Source organism: Diplotaxodon limnothrissa, linkage group LG20 (genome assembly GCF_057381915.1).
Source record: "Diplotaxodon limnothrissa isolate DT_005_m linkage group LG20, D_limnothrissa_male_GT1.1, whole genome shotgun sequence".
NCBI classification, from domain to species: domain Eukaryota; kingdom Metazoa; phylum Chordata; class Actinopteri; order Cichliformes; family Cichlidae; genus Diplotaxodon; species Diplotaxodon limnothrissa.
The window spans coordinates 32,367,689-32,386,471 of record NC_140615.1 but is presented as its reverse complement, the minus strand read 5'-3'; the positions used below and the strand labels follow the sequence as shown (position 1 = coordinate 32,386,471).

The 18,783-nt window shown below is 39.0% G+C and overlaps 1 protein-coding gene across 1 annotated transcript; it reads left to right on the top strand.

Annotated features, from left to right (window-relative positions):
• The first annotated feature begins 3,489 nt into the window (after positions 1-3,489).
• Positions 3,490-16,127, top strand: camk1gb (calcium/calmodulin-dependent protein kinase IGb). Its single transcript, XM_085343813.1, has 13 exons — positions 3,490-3,613; positions 5,495-5,606; positions 8,866-8,991; positions 9,169-9,243; positions 9,340-9,478; positions 10,916-11,039; positions 11,179-11,254; positions 11,455-11,567; positions 11,655-11,733; positions 14,558-14,645; positions 15,013-15,362; positions 15,450-15,548; positions 15,684-16,127. The coding sequence occupies exons 1-12, from the start codon at positions 3,490-3,492 to the stop codon at positions 15,505-15,507; spliced, it is 1,464 nt and encodes a 487-aa protein (XP_085199939.1). The 3' UTR covers positions 15,508-15,548; positions 15,684-16,127.
• Positions 16,128-18,783: the final 2,656 nt, after the last annotated feature.

Sequence of the window (18,783 nt, the reverse complement as noted above, 5' to 3'; positions counted from 1 at the left end):
CATCAGTGTCCAGTGTCGTGGTTTATGTGCAAGTATACCATCAACACTGGCACAAATACAAGAAAACAGCCTTTGAGTCATGACCACTATGCGTGAAAGGGTTAATGCAATGAATTAACTTGTTAAGTTTCCTGTCCTTTCTCTGTGTATAATGTATCCATTAGCAATGTTCCAATTGATTTGCATATTAATTTACCATATCAGGATATATTGATTTTCATATTTTGTGCAGTAGGATCCAAGAGAGAGTGGGGCCCAATCCAACTGACTTTAGGCAGTAGGGTACACCCTGGAGAGATTATTTGTTAATATAGGGCTAACACAGAGTAACAAACAACTATTCACGACCAGTTTGGGATAATCAATCAAGCTTGCATGCATGATTGTTGGAAAGGTGCAAGCAGCTGGAATGAACTTGTCAGGCACAGGAAGAATATGCAGACTCTACACAGGAAGCAGCAGTGAGTCAGCATATTCACATTCACATGTGTTGCCAATTCTTAAGACTAGCCTGGTAAACTTGACATATTTGAGGTTTGAATAAAAGTAAAAATGTATATTTGCAAATATTTAAAGCTCTGTAAACGCCGATTAAGGTGGACACTGAGCAACCTATTATACAGAAATGTGCCCCACAGTAAACTTAATATGAGCCTAATTTTTATTTATAACTGCTCCTCATATTAAACTCTGCCAAAGTGAGTCAAAACATCGTCCTTCAACTCATTCTTAACATGTTTTCCTACTTTCTTTTTTTCTTCTGGATCTGTAGGATATCAACGAGACAGGATATCCCTACTACAGAGATTTCTGGCACAGAGTTCCACCCACCTGCTGCTCAAATCTTTTGTTTGAGCTGGCTTAAAGGAAAGGTGGCCTCTAGGGGAGAGCAGCGAAAACAGTTTGTTTCAAACAGAGGATTAACTGCACCAAAGCCCAGTATGAGATAATAAGGATTATTTTCACATGTGAATTGTCCAAAGCTACACGAATACAAGTCCAAGAATAAAACATATGAGCTGAAAATGAACAGAATAGGTCCACTTAAAAAATAAATAAATCTAGTCCAGTTAGTCAGTTGGAATATATAGGGTTTAAAGAATATTAAGAGATAAATCCTTGGCTGTACTGAAAACTGCCTGGCATTTAAAACTATTTTTCTGTGTAGCTCATCTCCGTGGTGAAATAACTCTAGCCTAGCAACTGTGCTAATTATGTGGAGTGATCTGTCATCAAACGTGACACTTCCATCATGAAAGGGCCTTTTTACTGCTGACCTATGTGCCTTCTCTTCTGATTAAAGAAGACGTCAACTATTTGTCATTCTTAAAAAAAAATCATCTGAAATGGAATGTGACCATGGCATCATTTTGAACTGGTAACCATGACAACAAGGCCAATTTTAATAGTCTCTGCTGCAGCACATTACAAATGTGCAGGTAGTCAAATCGATTAATTTTCTCCTGGCAGGTTAATATTGCAGATTTGGATGGCAGATAAAATCCTGCAGGATTTATCTTTAGGTTATGTCTGCATTTCTTTATTTATCAGAAAGGACTCATAGATTATAAAGGTTATTAAAGCTGAACTGGTTTGTTCTGTCTGCTAGGAAGCCTTTAGCTTAGCTAGGCTGTTTGTGAATAATTAACCTTTTGCATTTCACAAACACTGGAGTGAATACATGAGCAGCAGAGGCCTGCAGTATTATTAGTGTGACCTGTCTGTTGTCATTGCATTTCGTATGGTTCCTTCTGTGGAGGGTTACATGAGCACCTAATGCAGATTAATGCATAAACCTGTTAAGGGATGCCTCCTCAGGCTACAGATTATAATGCAACACTGTCACAGCCTGATGGTGCACTGTGGTTTCAAGCAGTTGGTAGCCAGGTGTAAAATATCTTCAACCTTCAAAAAAGCTGGGACACATTTTACAATGTAAATGAGAATGCAATGATTTGAAAACCTCATAAACCCATATTATATTTGCAATAGAAAATAGGAAACAGATTAAATGTTTAAAGTGAGAAAATGCGTCGTTACAAAAACATACAATCATTTTGGAAAAGATGGTAGCAACACAGCTCCGAAAAGTTGGGAAATAACTAATTTATCACTCTCTAGCATCGCCTCTTCTTTTAACAACAGTCTGTGAACTGAGGAGACGTCTGCTGGCTGGACTCCGGGGCATTTGCCCCATACGTGTCCAATACATTCTAGCTATTGATCAATCCTAGATCTGCTTTGTTATATTTTCAATTTCATAATGTTCAAAATGCTTTCAATTCGGTGAAAGATCTGGACTGCAGAAAGCCCAGATCAGCACCTGGATTCTTCAACTTCAAAGCCTTGCTGTTGTAATAGATGTAGTATGCTTTTTAGGATTGTCTTGCTGAAGTGTGTAAGGCCTTGCTTATAAGAGACATTGTAAGGATGGGAGCATATGTTACTCTAAAATCTCTGCATCCCTTTCAGCATTATTGGGATGCCGATTCTACTAATGCACCCCCTATGTCATCAGAAGTGCAGACTTTTGAACTGAGTACTGATCAAAAACCCAGATGGTCCCTCGCGTCTTCAGTCCAGAGGATGCACTGTCCAGGTTTTACTGTAAATATTTCAAATTTAGATGTGTCTGAGCACAGAACTGTTTTCCACGTTGCTTCAGTCTGGATCAGGTTCACATATGGCTTCTTCTTTAACCTGAATTTCCCGTTGGCATGGTGATAAACAGCCTTGTTTCAGACAGATGTCAGATAAATGAGGGGTATTTTCATAATGCAAACCTGCTCTAGAGTCCAAGAATGAAAATATGAAGATGGAGCACAATAGGTCCACTTTAATTAATCATTAATATTTTACAGGTAGACAAAATGTTTTGAAATGTTAGCTCTACATCCAATTGAATTATTATCTAATTTTGCAGACAAAACTTTAATTTTGACAGGTCACTCATACACCAGGATATTATTTATTACACTGGCAGTAACTTATTTTAATTTAATATTGCTAATTAATTAAATCGTTAACCAATGTATAACTAATGTATATACCAATATTTAGTTTGTTGCTGAAGTCTTTCCTCTTCATTGGTGTCACAGAGCTGCAGAAAATCCACTTTCATTCAGCATTTAAACACAACATTAAAAAGACTCTGCATAACAACCATAACCTGTGTATAAAGCTTTTATAAATTGTCATATTTTTTTTTAAAATTATTTTATATTGAGCATCATCAAAAATTAGTCGTCATATATTTTAAAATACAGCCTACTTGCTTGTCGTGAGCACGGCGTGGGCTGTTTTACATGAATCGTGCTGTTTTACAATAGGAGGCCGTTTCTACGCAGGAAGCGCAGTTTTCTATAAAACCTGAAACTGTGTGGAAAGATGTGATGCAGCGGCGGCAGCAGCGAGTGCACCAGCCTCAACTGTGCCACAAGTCTCAATGAGCACCTGTGAGACTCTCCGCCCCTCCCATCGACTGTCTTCATGGATGTAATCTCCGACTTAACAACAGGTACTTGTAAGGTCCCAGATAAAGTAATCTCCCCAGACCTCGCTGAGCTTTTGGCAGGAGAGTCAGAGCAGAGCTCCAACCGCGCAAAGTCTCTAGGTAAGTCTCAGTCAGCGTGCTGATGAATGAACCTCTTCTTTATTAAATTAACTATACGTCTTCAGATGTCTCACACTACAGTAATTACATCTAAAGAGCTGCAGATTGGAGATTTTTTCCGGCCTAGGATGAGGCAGAGGACCAGTGATGTGTAATTTATATTCTGCGCGTAAATTGGGTAGTTTTTAAACGTCCTGCATCTTGAATAGATCTGTCTTGAGTACATTTATGTGTGTATATTCAGAAGTGTTTCTGCTCAGGCGTGGCAGATGTGTGCTTCAAGCTTGATCTGAATATCTGATCATCCGCCTGTTTGCCGCAGAGTGATCTTTCCACGGATGCCGCAGCGAACTTGGTTCAGCTGTTGGTATGATGCACGATGCTGTATCGCGAGGCACCGCACGGGACATATCTGCTGTCATTTACTGACAGAGGAGCCTGTCTCCGTGCTGCAAGTCACGTCATTTATCGGTGTACCTATGCGTGAGATAACGTGGATTTTCTCTCCCACCTTTTTTTTTTTTTTTTGCACGATGGCAGAAACGTGTGGCTGAGCTTTAAGCGTGAAGTTGATGAATAAATGACAAAGATAAGGTGAAAGTTTTCGTAAAGGGAACCGGATGTATTAAAATGTAAATCACTGATGCAGGTTTTGACTTTGCAAATTAGGTTTTGCGTGGCTGACTGTGGTTTTGGATCCCCCTGCTGAGTTTTATGTTGTGATCTGTGCTGTTAAAACAACAACACACGCTCAGGATGAAAAGAAGTACTGCAGGGGAGGAGTAAACAACAGGAAACCCTTCATATCAGATCCTCTGTGCTCATCACTGTCTACATATGTATTTATGTATATAAATCTGGACACTGGATTATTAGAATAAATATGTTTCTGAGCTTTAGGTTTTGGTAAATTTGCATATGCACTGAATTGAAACTGTTTTTTCTGCTTTATTTATTCATATAATTTATGTTTTTATACCACTGTCAGCAGATACCACTTTAGCAATAGTATACTTAATTAATTAAGATATATTGTCACATTTAAAATAATTTGTTCTAGGCTGTTCTAAGTTTTTTTTAGTTTTTTTTTTTTTTTTTTTACCTGTGATGGTGTCAGGTATACAGATCAGGAGTTAATCCATTATATAAGAGAAAAGGGGGCAGGAAATCAGACTGAGTAACTTGTCCTTCTAAAGTGTTCCTAATCCTCCTCAGTACATTGAGTTCTACTCAACAAGTCATTCTTGTTTTAGATGCTCATCATTTGAGAAAATACAATCATTTTTCTCATTATACTGAATATATTCCTGAGCTGCAAGGTATTTTCTTTTCTAAAAAGTTTCATTTACAACAGTTATAAAGGTTAATTTCTTTTTCAAATGATTTTTTTTTTATGTCAGGAAACAAAAGTGACACACTAGTCTCACATTTCATTCCCATTTGCTTTTAGATTGTGTATCAGCCTTGTTGATACACAGCTTTATGATACAGCATCATGTGGTGCTGATGTGGGCCAAGCCCGGCATAGCTTTACACCTCCCTGTGTGCTAGTTACAGCGCGGATTAGTGCGCTAACCTTTTGTCAGCCAGACAGAGACCGGCTGACAAAAGCAGTCTCACCGGCTGCTCCCACCTGTAGACAGTCTGAGCAGCTCAGCAGACGCGTCAACCTTCATAGCTGCTTTGTTAGGACTTTTCAATAATCCCAGATGACTTTTTTGTTTACATTTACAATGACGAGGAAGCCTGTACACTGAGCCTGGATGGTTTTTGTTTGTTGCAGTTGTATGCAAATAAACTAAGGAAACAAGGGCAATGTGGATCTTTTCCTTTGAGTGACATCTATTCTTCTGTCTTTTGCTTTTCCTTAACATCAAAAAGAATTCCCTGGCAAAGCACCTGCAGACATGGGTCGTCAAGAGGCCGACTATGTGTGGAAGAAGAACACTGAAAACATCCAAGAGGTTTTTGACTTCATGGAAGAGTTGGGATCGTAAGTATCATTTAACTCACTGTAAGATGACTTTGATTAAAGTTTAAAAAATGTTTAAGTAACTGAACAGTTTTTTGCTTCCCTGGCGAATGCTTTGCACCATTAGATGGTTTATTTTACTGATACTGATGTGAACTGCAGTGGCTGGCATGATAATAGCCATCAGCATGCTGTTTGAATTAGAGGACAGATTACTGATTTGATTGGATTAACATGCTAAGGCTTACTGTACTTAAGTATTGGCAGCAAGATGCTCTAACTGTTAGACAACTAGGCTGATTTTCCAGAGGGATCCAGGCTTTGGCATCAGTGCAGCAGTTCATTCACAATTTTTTTTTGTAATTTTTTAAATTTGCTAATCATTGCTTTTTAGTTTTTATATGCAAACAAAACAGAGGAAAATGTAAATATTTGATTATAAATCTGGCACAAATAATAAGACAGTAGAATCGTTATTGAGGTCAGGAGTTCTCGAAGTTTTCATGACTGAGTGCCAACATATGATGGAGACTTGCACAGGAAAAATGTGATAATGTGATAACGTGATATTCTGTGCCGGGTTTAAACAATTAGTGAAGTGACTTTAAATGAAAAAAAGCAGCAGTATTTATCAAAGTTAGGACAGTTTAATTTTCTATGAAGGGAAGAACAGAGCTGGAATTAATGAGAAGTGCTTCCAAGAACCGCTGGCACATTTGCAATTAAAAAATAAAAACTAAATAAGAATCCACCTAATGTTATTGCTTTCTAACATCTAACTTTGTGCTGTATACATTCAGTCGACACTCGCTCACCTGCGCTCACCTAATTTTTGTCACGGCGGTGATAAAAACCAGTGGCAGTGTTGAGTATTTTGCAATAGACTGGAGAACTACTGGTGAGAGACTAACATTAAATCATGATGTAAGCTAGAGTGCTGCCAGAGTGAGAAAATAGAGCTTACTGTGCTGAGGGCTGAAGAGGCTGCCAAGAGGTTTTATCTAACACATCATCAATGATTGGACTGTGAAGGAGGCAACACCCTCCTGAGCAAAGAGCGTTATCTAATTTGGTTCAGTTCAGTTCTGTTGGTCTACAGCAATTACTTTTATTCCCCCCAAACAATTTGAACACCCAAGAGTTTCACGTAAAAGTGGGAAAACAAATTTTAAAATTACTTGTAATGCGGTTATTTCTGTGGCACCTCCCCTAGAAGAGAAGACAGATTGGATTACTGCTGTCTGAGCCACCCAGTAAGTTTGCTTTCGGTGAACTCTCTGAATGATGCCTATTCCCGGGTGAACATTTTCGTTTTTTTGTGTTCTGTCACAATAAAAGCAAGAGACTCCAGAAGGGACTGGAGATTTTGCAGTCTTTCCCACTGGGCCTCATCAGACATTGTGTAAACAGCATCCTAATGGTTTCCTGGAAATAGGGACTGAGTTTATTCGGGGTTAAGAAGAACCACCAGAGTGCATTGAAAAGCAGTGCGATTTTAGTCTGTACTGAATTCTAAGCACTCAGATTCACACAGTCGGGTGAATTCTTGCAATTTCTGATCGCTCCTAATCTTTTTGATCATGGTTGTTGCTTAGCTTTCATTTTCAGGTCTTGACCGGCAATTTTTCTTGAAAGTCAAAGTATTTTTTTCAAGTAGGTCCTTGGAACAAAAATCAAAGCAATTCAGGGAAAGTAGTGCTATAATGGGAAAGGGACAGCTTGTTCCTGACTGCCAAACTGAGCTGGAATTAGAGTTTATATGAACGTGGGAAAAGTGGTCTGCCGATAGTTCTTGACACCTGCCTGTGACCTGACCTACACATGGTCCGTTGCTGACCTTCTGTGCCTGGAGCCTGCCACCGTTTCCTTTGCGTCAGGGATAAAGCACCTAATCCACCCAGTAGAACAACTATTCCCAGACAACGCTGAAGATAGCATGGACACAGGAGCACAGCGCACAATAATAAGCCCCTGACATGTGAATTGTTAAGTCACAGAGGTCCTTACAAGAGCTTAATTAAACCCTTTGATATTGCTATTTCTGCCCTGAGTTGATTTTAAATGAGATGGTCTCTAAGAAGTCCGTATCAGAAAGTTTCCTTTCCTAAATGATGTAATACGACAGGGAGAAAAAAACAAAGTCATTATTGACGGTTACACAACAGAAGCCTTTAAAGTCTTTAAATGCAATTATGGACTAAATGTTTTTCTGGTGATCTTGTTTATACAGTAAATTAGAATCAAAACCTGTATGCGCAGTTAGCTTAGCTCGACTTTTACAGCTTTAGTATTTATCTATACAAAAATACATATGGTTTATGGAAGGCTCCACACTATTCACAATCTCTGCAAATTCAGCTGCTTATCTCAGTTTCCAAACTAAGCACAGCTAACCAGCTCTTTATCATTTATTCAACATAAACCATTTGCTCACGTTTACAGCAACCTTCAACTTGACGTTGCCCACCAGAGACGCTTGTGAGAATGCATGTATGTAGATGTATCATGTCAAACTGGACATAAATAAATATGCCAACCTCATAGTACAGTAAGTGAGTATGAGTCAATATGAGCCAGTATAATCAGTATGAATCAGTATATCCGATTGTACTCCTGAGAACAGCACAGGTGAATACACAGCTAGAGAGTAGGTGTTTGCATGCTCAATCCAGGGAGCTTAGTCACCTAAACCAAGCAGAATGTTCCAGTACTGAGAACACATCTGTGTGAAGTAATGTGAGAGAGGACATCTTTGTCTGACGTTTATGTTCTTAAAAAGAAAAACAAACAAAATAATGGAAATGAATGTTCCAGTCTCATCTCCTAACTCTGCAGGAAGAAAACAGCCTATTTCCCAATGTCCTACTAACCCTGCAGCACTTCCTCATTCAGGAAATGGGACTTGCATTATTATATTTTAAATCATAAAGAAAATAAAAATAGGATGTGTCATTAATTAAAAAATAATGTGTTTAAAACATGAGCCCTTCAAATAAAAGTTGGCTGAAAACCAATAACATTTAATGTATGCACAAATTGAGAAACTGAATGAAGCAATAGCTTCTCCCAGTTGCACGAGAGCAATATAAAAGTAGACACACAGGAGTCCAATGTTCTGTGTTGTTAATGTGCCCATGTTTTATTAACAACAGCCCTCTAGTAATAAGCGAGAAGGCTTATTTCCCCTTACCAAGGGAGACTTTGTGTGTTGTTTCAAAGCAATCAGTGAAGGCATCATCAGTAATGTATTTTCAATATGTGTTTATGTGTTAATGAGCAGTGGGGCATTCTCAGAGGTTTACATGGTGAAGGAGAAGAAGACGGGAAAAAATTTCGCCATGAAGTGTGTGAAAAAGAAACAGAAGAGGGATCTGAATCTGGAGAATGAGATCGCTGTGCTGCGAAGGTAATTCACATGTGAATTTTTATGAGCCTCCAGCTTTCATCTCTCAGACGTGAGCACAGGAGGAGGATTGCCATTGATGTCGGGTTTTTTTGGATGTTGTTTGGGTTGAAAGTATGTGGAACTTTGTGATAGGTATAAAAGCAATGTCATAATGAAAGCATCATGTTATTTTTACAGAATTAAACATGAGAACGTTGTGGGGCTGGAGGATTTCTATGAAAGTCGAACGCATTACTATCTTGTCATGCAGCTGTGAGTATTCCAGATTTTGTGTCCAATATTATCAAATTATCACCATAAAAGGAAAAGGAGCATATAGTTTTAATGCTGGCGGTGGCTCTGTACCAGGGTTTCAGGCGGTGAGCTATTTGACCGTATCCTGGATCGGGGGGTGTACTCAGAGAAGGATGCCAGCAGAGTGATTCAGCAGGTGCTGGAGGCCGTCAGCTATCTGCACCAAAACGGAATAGTGCATCGGGACCTGAAGGTATGGCTGATAATATCCCAAACACTAGTGAAATATATGGTTTTTCTCCTTTACATCACATTTGACTCATTTGTATCATGCTTACTCCTTAAACCCGAGGGTACATTAGATAGAAAGATACACAACATACAGTATTATAAAGAAAAGCCCAACAATTTGCCTTCTTGACGAAGCACTTTGCAGCATAATGGAGACCTCAGGGGGAAATTGGTTGGGATAAGGTGACAGAGAAAAGGGAAAAGATGTCCATGGAGAGATGAAAAATGATATGGTGTTTGGCTGGCTGATGGGACTTTTAACATCAGGAACATTTAGCTTTAAAGACAGATATACACACTCAGAGGAAAGAAACAATAATGTGCAATAGCAGGATCTAAATGAATGATATACATGTGGTGGAGACATTCTCCTTACATCATGGGAAATCCTCCAGCAGCCTGAGTCTTTAGCCGCAGGAGAGAGGATTTCTGAAGGCTCTGCCTGCCATTGTAGTTTCTAAACTGGAGGAACCACAATTAAACCTGCTCTCTGACAGCAGTTCTAAAGTGGGACAATATGCTACTATGAGGACTTTAAGACATGTTGAAGCAAAACCAATTCAGTGCTTCACAGGGAGCCAATGAAAAGAATCTAATATGGGCAAATGAAGAGAATCATTTTAGCTACTAACTCCATTGTGTGGCTCAGCTGGAGACTGCTGCAGCCGTTAGGTAACAAGAAATTACAATAGTCCAGCCTAGAAATAATAAATGGCCTGATTAGTTTCTCAGTGTCACTCTGAGACACAGTATTATGCAGGTGAAAGAGGGCCCTCCTGGAGACTTTTTATGTGCAGGTTAAAAGACATATGTTGGTCAAAAGTGAGCTTTAAGGGTTTAGTGGTGCTTGGAACTGAGGTACTGGCATTCATAGAAACTATCTGGTAAGATGGTGTGTTAGAACCGTAAAAGGTAATGAATTACTGGATCTATAACTATCAGCTTATTGATGGAACAGCCTGGCAGAGCCATTGTGACTTATCCATCTGGTAATTATCCATACCTGAATATCATTTACAGGGTCATATGTTGAAGGGGTTTTTAATTCTTAGCTCATCAGAAAAACTAACTTAACCTTTGAGAGAAATTCTTAGAGAAATAATTTGACATAGTTGACATTATTTAGCATACAACTAAAGAGCGGTTTTACCTTTGCAAAACAGTAGGTACCCCAAAGCTCAACTGTTACTTGAAGTCCAGACCTCATTAATCATATAGATAATACTGCTTTGATTTTTTCCCCCTCTTGCTTTGGCTTAATTTACAATATTATCACTTTGACAGAAAGTAAGATATTAAGAATTTGTTCCACCACAGGTGAAATAACTATTTGAGAAGTTCTTCATTGAGGACATCAGTGTGTGAACAGCTCTCGTCCCTGCTTTTTTCCCTTGTGCAGCCCGAGAACATCCTGTACTACAGCCAGGAGGAAAACTCCAAGATCATGATCAGTGATTTCGGCCTGTCGAAGATGGTAGACAATGGCATCATGTCGACAGCCTGTGGCACCCCAGGATATGTTGGTAAGAAAACATGTCATTCTAGAGGAATAATCTCACACTCGCTGAGTTAGACCCTCAGAGTGGGTCATACTGCATGTTACCGATGCTTCACGAGCTTTTGAGCAATCACTGATATAGCTTTAAAATTTTCTCTAACCAGCTCCTGAAGTTTTGGCACAGAAGCCCTACAGCAACGCCGTTGACTGCTGGTCTATCGGAGTCATCACCTACATCCTGTAAGTAGAAAGCTATTCACCACCTGCTCCAGATTTTTCTCTTAGTAACAAGACGATCAGATTAAAGGCCCCAGCTGTGTCTTATGCAATGACACAGTTACCTATATACAGAAAAATGGAGCACATTGAGTCCACGCATGTACCATGTAGGGGATTTTTTTCACAGATGCTAAATGTTTGTATTTATTTGGTTTTTTCAGACTTTGCGGTTACCCCCCTTTTTATGAAGAAAGTGAGTCACGGCTCTTCTCCAAGATCATGAAGGCACAGTATGAGTTTGACTCACCATTCTGGGACGACATCTCTGAATCCGGTAATTACACTGAAAGATGGCACACACCGACTGTGTTTCTAATCAGCGTTGTCTAAGCTCTAATGTATCTATTGTTTTTTTCTGCAGCCAAGGATTTTATTCGTAACATGATGCAGAAGAATCCCAAGATGCGCTACACTACAGACCTAGCGCTCAGACATCCATGGTGACTACCACTCATACACTACACTTGTATTATGGAAACTTATTATGCTCCTTTCACCCATGTTGACATTTTTTGGACTTTTTGGCATTATTTATAGTTTACTGTAATCCTTTTTTATCTGACAATCAGTTCATTCACAGTCTTCAACAAGACAATTTAGCATTTTCTCTCTTTTTATCAGATCCTCTATCACATTAGGGACATTTGCTCTCACTGACATGACCCAATGCCAAAAGCAGACAAAAAAAACAGCATTTAAACCTCATTATTTGAGATTCTGATTATATTTAATATGAAAACCCACCCCAAAAGTTGATTCTGTTCATTAGGACGTAGCGTTTTTTACAGTGGGAGAAATGTTTCATTTGCCTAATGACTGAAATTAGCACCATTGAAGGAACAATGGGCTGGGAGTTCAGTTCCTTGATCATTAATATGCAAATTCTAATGAGCATTGATCAAAGACCACTGATCAATGGCCATGAGTACCATTTGCAGAGAGTTGGGGAATGGCTGCAATCAAACCTGCAGTCCGCTGAAACTAGGGTTGCCAACTCCCTGAAAAATAAATAAGGGACACCTCGTGGCCAGGGCCGGGCAACCCAGTTGTCTTCACCCTTCCCAGTGTGGTAGCTCTTTTTTTGTGTGTGAAATTATTTTTTAACCATTTGACTTGAATTTGATTTAAGCAGATGCATATTCTTTGTGATATGACCATATGGGAAACAAATGATCATTTAGCCATTTATTTTTAGCTCACAATGACAACATTAACACAGTAAAACAGGTCTCTTTCTTAAACAGAAGCCTGTCATGCTTAACTTTTGAGAATATAAGTAAATCTTTCTTTAAAAGAACTCTGTCCTACTTAACTTAAAATTATATAAATTAATAGAAAGCAATAGAACGAAAAATATTCTTGTAACAGTGCACATTTAGTGCATTTAGTACAGTTGGCTTCAGTTGAGGTATTATTTCAGCTTTTCTAAAGCTAATCAGCTGCTCCTGTTTGTAAACCCACTTGTTCCCATGATTACGCATCATAACTCATCATCATTATTCATCTATGTATTACTTTTATGTATTAGTCATCTATTTGTTGTAATCATCTATCCTTGCTGTTGTTTATTACACAAAATAAATTATATTATTACACTTCTGGCCACATAGCCCTGATATTCACCGCACATGCCCATATTAACCTTAACCAGAGGGTTTAAAAAAAACAAACCAGTGTTTACATACCATATCTGCTTCTGCCATGGCCTGGCGGACAAAAAATTGGTTAAGGGTTCCCCGAGCTTTCACGCCCCTCATGTTCTTCATGTGCCCACCAATAGAAGCATGCCTATGGAAAAAGTGCGCCAGCACACAGTGCAGTGCGCTTTATAGTGCACTTTTCCAGCCAGGTGTTTTCCTTTTCCCATTCCTCCCTGTACTTTTGCAGCCTTTTTTTTTTCTTTCTCTGAGCGAACAAACATTGCTGCTCTAATGCTGGGCTCACACTGTGCGATTTTTGGCCCATTTTGAGCCGATTTTTGAGTCGTGCGACCGATTTGGTGATCAGCCCGATTTTGGCCTTCATCGTGCGTCGTGTAGTATACGTGGGGTAACGAGAAGCGATTAACACCTCGAGCAGCTCCCGATCATCAATCGCTCGTGAGGGTGTCACCGCAGCTGCTCACGCGCAAACACGTAAACGTCGGTGAAAAAGACGTTGCAGCACAGCTGTGCAGCGTGTGATCTGGACACAAGCGATGGAGGCACAACTTGTAGAACTTTGGAAAGCTCATCCGAGCCTTTTCGATGTGGCCTCACAAAATTATCACGACCACAACAACCGTGAAAATAGTTGGATTTACATTGCTGCTCAATCACAGCTGCCTGATCAATGTTTTTCATTAGCAATTTAGCAAAGTTGATGTGGTGGTGTGTCTGTGTGAGTGAAAGACAGAGAGCGACAGATTTTCTGTTATAACCTTCATTTTATGGACGCACAGTGTGCCGTCCGAGACTTGCACCGCAGTGTCAGCGTTTGTTTCCCTGTTGGCCATGCTTGTTGTTGTGGTCATCGGTTGTCTTCCGGTATTTTCTCCGTAAGCGACCTTTCCTCAACCAATGAGATGAGCGGTAATCTGACTTGTCATACTCGAATTGTCATAAGTGTGCTGTCAGCTCATTGGTCACAAAGCAGGAGAGGGGCTGGGAATTATGTTTTCAAACAAAGTGTTAATTCCATTAAAAGTTATAGACTACTTTTGATTCTCACTGTATTACGGGACAAAGTGCGTCCCTTATTAGCTCAATACGGGACGTGTACTTTTGTTTCTAAATACGGGACGATTCCGTTTTTTAAGGGACGGTTGGCAACCCTAGCTGAAACTGAAGACATCACTGAAGACGCTACGTCCAGATAAACAGAATCAACTTTTGGGGATTTACTTTCCTGGATGATTGAGCATGCATCAAGACATGAAAACCCACCATTGTACCAGTATAGTTGTGACAAAACAATAATTACATATTATCTTTTATTAATGACTCCCTTTTTGTAATATAAGTACATATTTTGTGCAGTATAGTAGCATGTCTCGAGCAAAATTCACAACTGTCACTGAATTATTACGTTGTAACAGTTAATGTGTAATAGTCCATAAAATGTCATCTAAGCCTGATCATAAAATAACTTTCTACAATTAACATTTTAGTGGCACTGCACACAGGAGGCATCAATCTTCCTGCCCAGCACCAGTTACAAATGCATTCAGAATTAATCTCTACCTAAAATAAATTTAAGCTTTCTGTGCCGTCATTCGTTTTCCAGGATTATTGGGAAGACAGCTCGGAGCCAGGACATCTACTATTCCGTCAGCGTTCAGATTCAAAAGAACTTTGCCAAGTCCAAGTGGAAGGTTAGTCTGCACGGATTTCTTGGCTTCAGTGTGGTAACCTTACTGAAGACCTGCAGTTTATAGTAGATTAATCGGGTGCCAACCTAAATCCTTCCTGGCCAGGGAGACTTTAATAAGATACTGTTTAGTAATCGAGGGCACTAAGGGCTGATGTAGTGCATACACTGCCTAGGAAATCAAATGCACTTGGCTGCTCAGTGGTAAAAAAGAAGAAGAAAAGATCCTAAAATATGAATCTATAATTTATCAATCAATGATAAATGAACAAGACATTTCATTTAATGTCTACTCAATATCACCATATATAAGGACATCTAAAGTGAAGCTAGGCTATTTTTCAACCTCTTTTTTATATTCGCTTTTACAGCAAGCCTACAATGCTGCTGTTGCCATCAACCACATGAAGAAGCTGCAGCTGGCCCACTCAGAGCAGGTCCTGAGGCAGGCCAGCATCCCAGACATCAGGGTCATCGACGTGTCCTCCCCAACGAAAAACCGGAAACATCTTGATCCAGACAAGGTTGAGCCCAAGGTGCCAGAGGTCAACGGGAGTGTGCAGGGGACACATCACATGTCCTTGCCCACAAGCCATGTTGAACTAAAGAGCCACTGCCACCCACTGAAGACCAGTCAGAGCCATTGCAGTGCACAACACGCACCTACAATAGCTGAACAGGGAAAGCATGTGTACCACTCAGAGCCTGCCAACCTGAATGGGTTTGTAGCTGTTTTATATCAAATTGTGACCTTTGACCTTTTGAGTTTATAATATGGCTGACTAAAACATTTCTCTTTTGCTTTTAGATACGGTAAAAAAAACAATAATAGCAAGACCATAACTGGTGTTTGCGCCATCATGTGAAAGCTGCACAGAGTTTACATGGAAATAAAACATTTTACCTGGTAGGTACACTTAAAGCATGTGGATATAATGAACAAATACATTAAACTGTTTTTAAATTACACTTTTATTATTAAACTACAGTTTAATGGTGAAAAATTTATTTCTCACCCTGAATGTATTTCTGCCCTCTACAGGTCAGTGTTGCTGTTTTGACCCAGCATACAGCTGGTTTGCGTCAGCAGCTCCCAGGTACTGAGAACGACAAGTGGTTGATTCAAGCGGTGTGGGAGATCCACAGTCTGTGTGGAGCATTTTATTTTGGAGAGAGTGCCTAGGAAGCTTCCCCAAAACCACACCAAAGTACACAAACCACAACGAAACTCACACGCTCAGATGCACGAGTCTCATTTTTAACCAGAACATTTTTGACAGTATTCAACAGAACTGTGTGATCTAGGACGGAAAGCAATGGATTAAATGGGCTCATCTCTAGCCGGGCTTTGCATGAATATCCATGTTGTTTATGGTGACGATGTTCCTGACCACTGGTTTTTGATGGGGCAGAAGTCAGATCATCCGAACACTTTGTGTTCATGGTTCCATGCTTAAAATAATACACACAATGACGTCAATGACAATTATTGTACTTGAAGAAAACCGCATGCTTACTGCATCCAATAAGCCATACTGATGTAATTTAATATGGTAAAGTTGTCTCATATTTTTGTTACTTTCTTTAAGTTAATTGTTTCGCTAATTTATTTTTTTAATTATTTGCTTCTTTTTTTTAAAAAATAAAATAGAGCAGATCAAATTCAAATTTGAAATAAAAATATATATAACAATGTATATTTAAACAAACCTATCATTAACAGTGTAAATGCCACAAGTATATTCATTAAATGCCATAAACCTACTAGAACTTTTACATTCAGGTAAAGTCTATTGTTAGAAATGTTTATTCACTTATTGTAAGCGGTTTACTTTGGGCAGTCTGCTGTTTGTCTTGGTATGTGCTTTGTAATGATGGATTTAACATATATTCATGTTATATATGTATTATGCTGGGAATCCTGTATACTCAAAAATAAAGGATCTGCATTTGTTTTGCTGTGGTTGTTTTACCTTCACTCCTGGTAAACAAATTAATGGTAGACTTTGCAAAATTAAATTAAGCTATTGCCAGTACATACACTAGCTAATCAATCACAGTATAATCAGCAGGCAGCTCAATGCATGGTCAAGATGAGAATACAAAGCAAGGTGATTTGCAGTAAGTTACTTTGAACGTAGCATTGTTGCTTGTGCCAGATGAGTTGGTCTGCATATTTTACAAAATACTGATCCTTTTTAGCACATTTAGCACCACATTGAATCCTGAAGCTGATGGGCTACAGCAGCAGAAGGCCACACTGGATCCCTGCCAGGTAGGCAACAGGAAACTCCGGCTACAGTTTGAACAGGCTTTGTTCAGACGTGTTTACTTTCTAATAATAGATTTTTTCTTCTTCTTGTTAATTTCTGCAACTTTCTGCAAACTTGCATGTTATTAAGCATCACCCTAATATAAATACACCATATTTGGGACTCATTTAACCTGAGCTGGTAACCTCAGTTAATCTAACCAGCAAGCCAATTAGCAGGCTGTACTTCTGTACTTCAGCCTTTCCAGCACAGTCAGGATTACAAGGAGCAGCGTACTTAGAACAGCACGTTCCAGACGGAGTAAATTAAGCCAAGTAAGCCAACAGATACAAAACATGTCTTTGTGACCAGGTTTAAACAGCTTTTATTATAAGATGTGAATAGGAGTCAAAAGCTGAGAAATGTATGTTGACTTAAAGGGTGCTTTAGATTATTATTCATTTCACCCCATTTATGAATTTCCTGCAAACACTGTGTTACAGGTAAAACACTCACTATTAAAATCTCTGAAATAAAAAAGTCACTGTGTGTGTAATTTTCCTTTCACATATAAACATTTTAAATACTGTGGATCTAAACTCCTTCTCCCCTTTGCTCCTGTTGAAAGAGTTTTCACATCCACATTTGTCATAAAACTTCCCCCTCAACCACAGCATGGTGCCTTGGTGAAGTCCAGAATAGAGACAGACTGTTCATTTCAAGCAGAAGTGACAAAAAAATGGAGCAAAGGTCTCCAAACAGTCTCAACATTTTCCCAGCAGAGGCAAACATAAATGCCCAGAGCTGAGTTGCTCAAAGAGGAACATTATCGACTGCGTAATTATTGCGTTATTACCTGCAATATTTTAGGCAACTCTGCAATCCAAAAGTGGACAAACGGGGTGAAAGGTTGTCCCTGGATTAGCTATGAAGAGTGGAATCAGTGTGGATACTTTTTAGCATTTTCTCCTGTATTTTACTCTGACCTGATGTATTAGTATGAAATTCTTTACATAGAATCTTCACCTCCATTTTCAGTTCAAAATCTCAAAGTACTGAAAAAATAATGCTTTATCAAATCAAATCAAATCACTTTTATTGTCACATCACATGTGCAGGTACATTGGTACAGCACATGTGAGTGAAATTCTTGTGTGCGAGCTTCACAAGCAACAGAGTTGTGCAAAATACAAGAATGGCTACATCTGAAACTAATAAATATATGTACAATATATAATAGTATATGCATTTCTGGATGTGTATACTAAATATTTTTCTACGTGTGTGTGTGTGTGTGTGTGTGTGTGTGTGTGTGTGTGTGTGTGTGTGTGTGTGTGTGTACACATAGTTTACAAATTAAATAGAGTAAACAATTAATAAAATATATAAAAATATACAGAGTTGAGACATTACTTTAATGTAATGTCATGAGTAATCTGTATAACTGCTGCATTTTACTTAGAGAATTATATTAATATGCAATGTGACAGTTACAAAACTAATAATAAGTGTAACTTATTTGGTCACTACCAGCACAGCTAAAAGTCAAACTGGATAAAATGTTAAGCACGATTCATCTGGTGTACAGATGTTGAAGCAATGTGTGGTTGTCATTTTCACTCAGTGATGATGTCTCTGTGACAAAGATCAGACACATTTCCCAACTCGCTACTCTTCTCTCGTGCAGCAGGGAACTGGTTCAAAGTGCAGAGAGTTTGAGACACGTACACACGCATGTACTGTCAGCATTTTGGACAGATTTAGGTACAGGAGCAGAGCAGCTCAGGACAGCATGATTTGGGGGATTCTATCGACCCTTATCTTCTAATGAGGCTTATCTATTGCTGTTCAATAGGGGGTATTCCATGTGTAACCAATACTGTTGTCAGA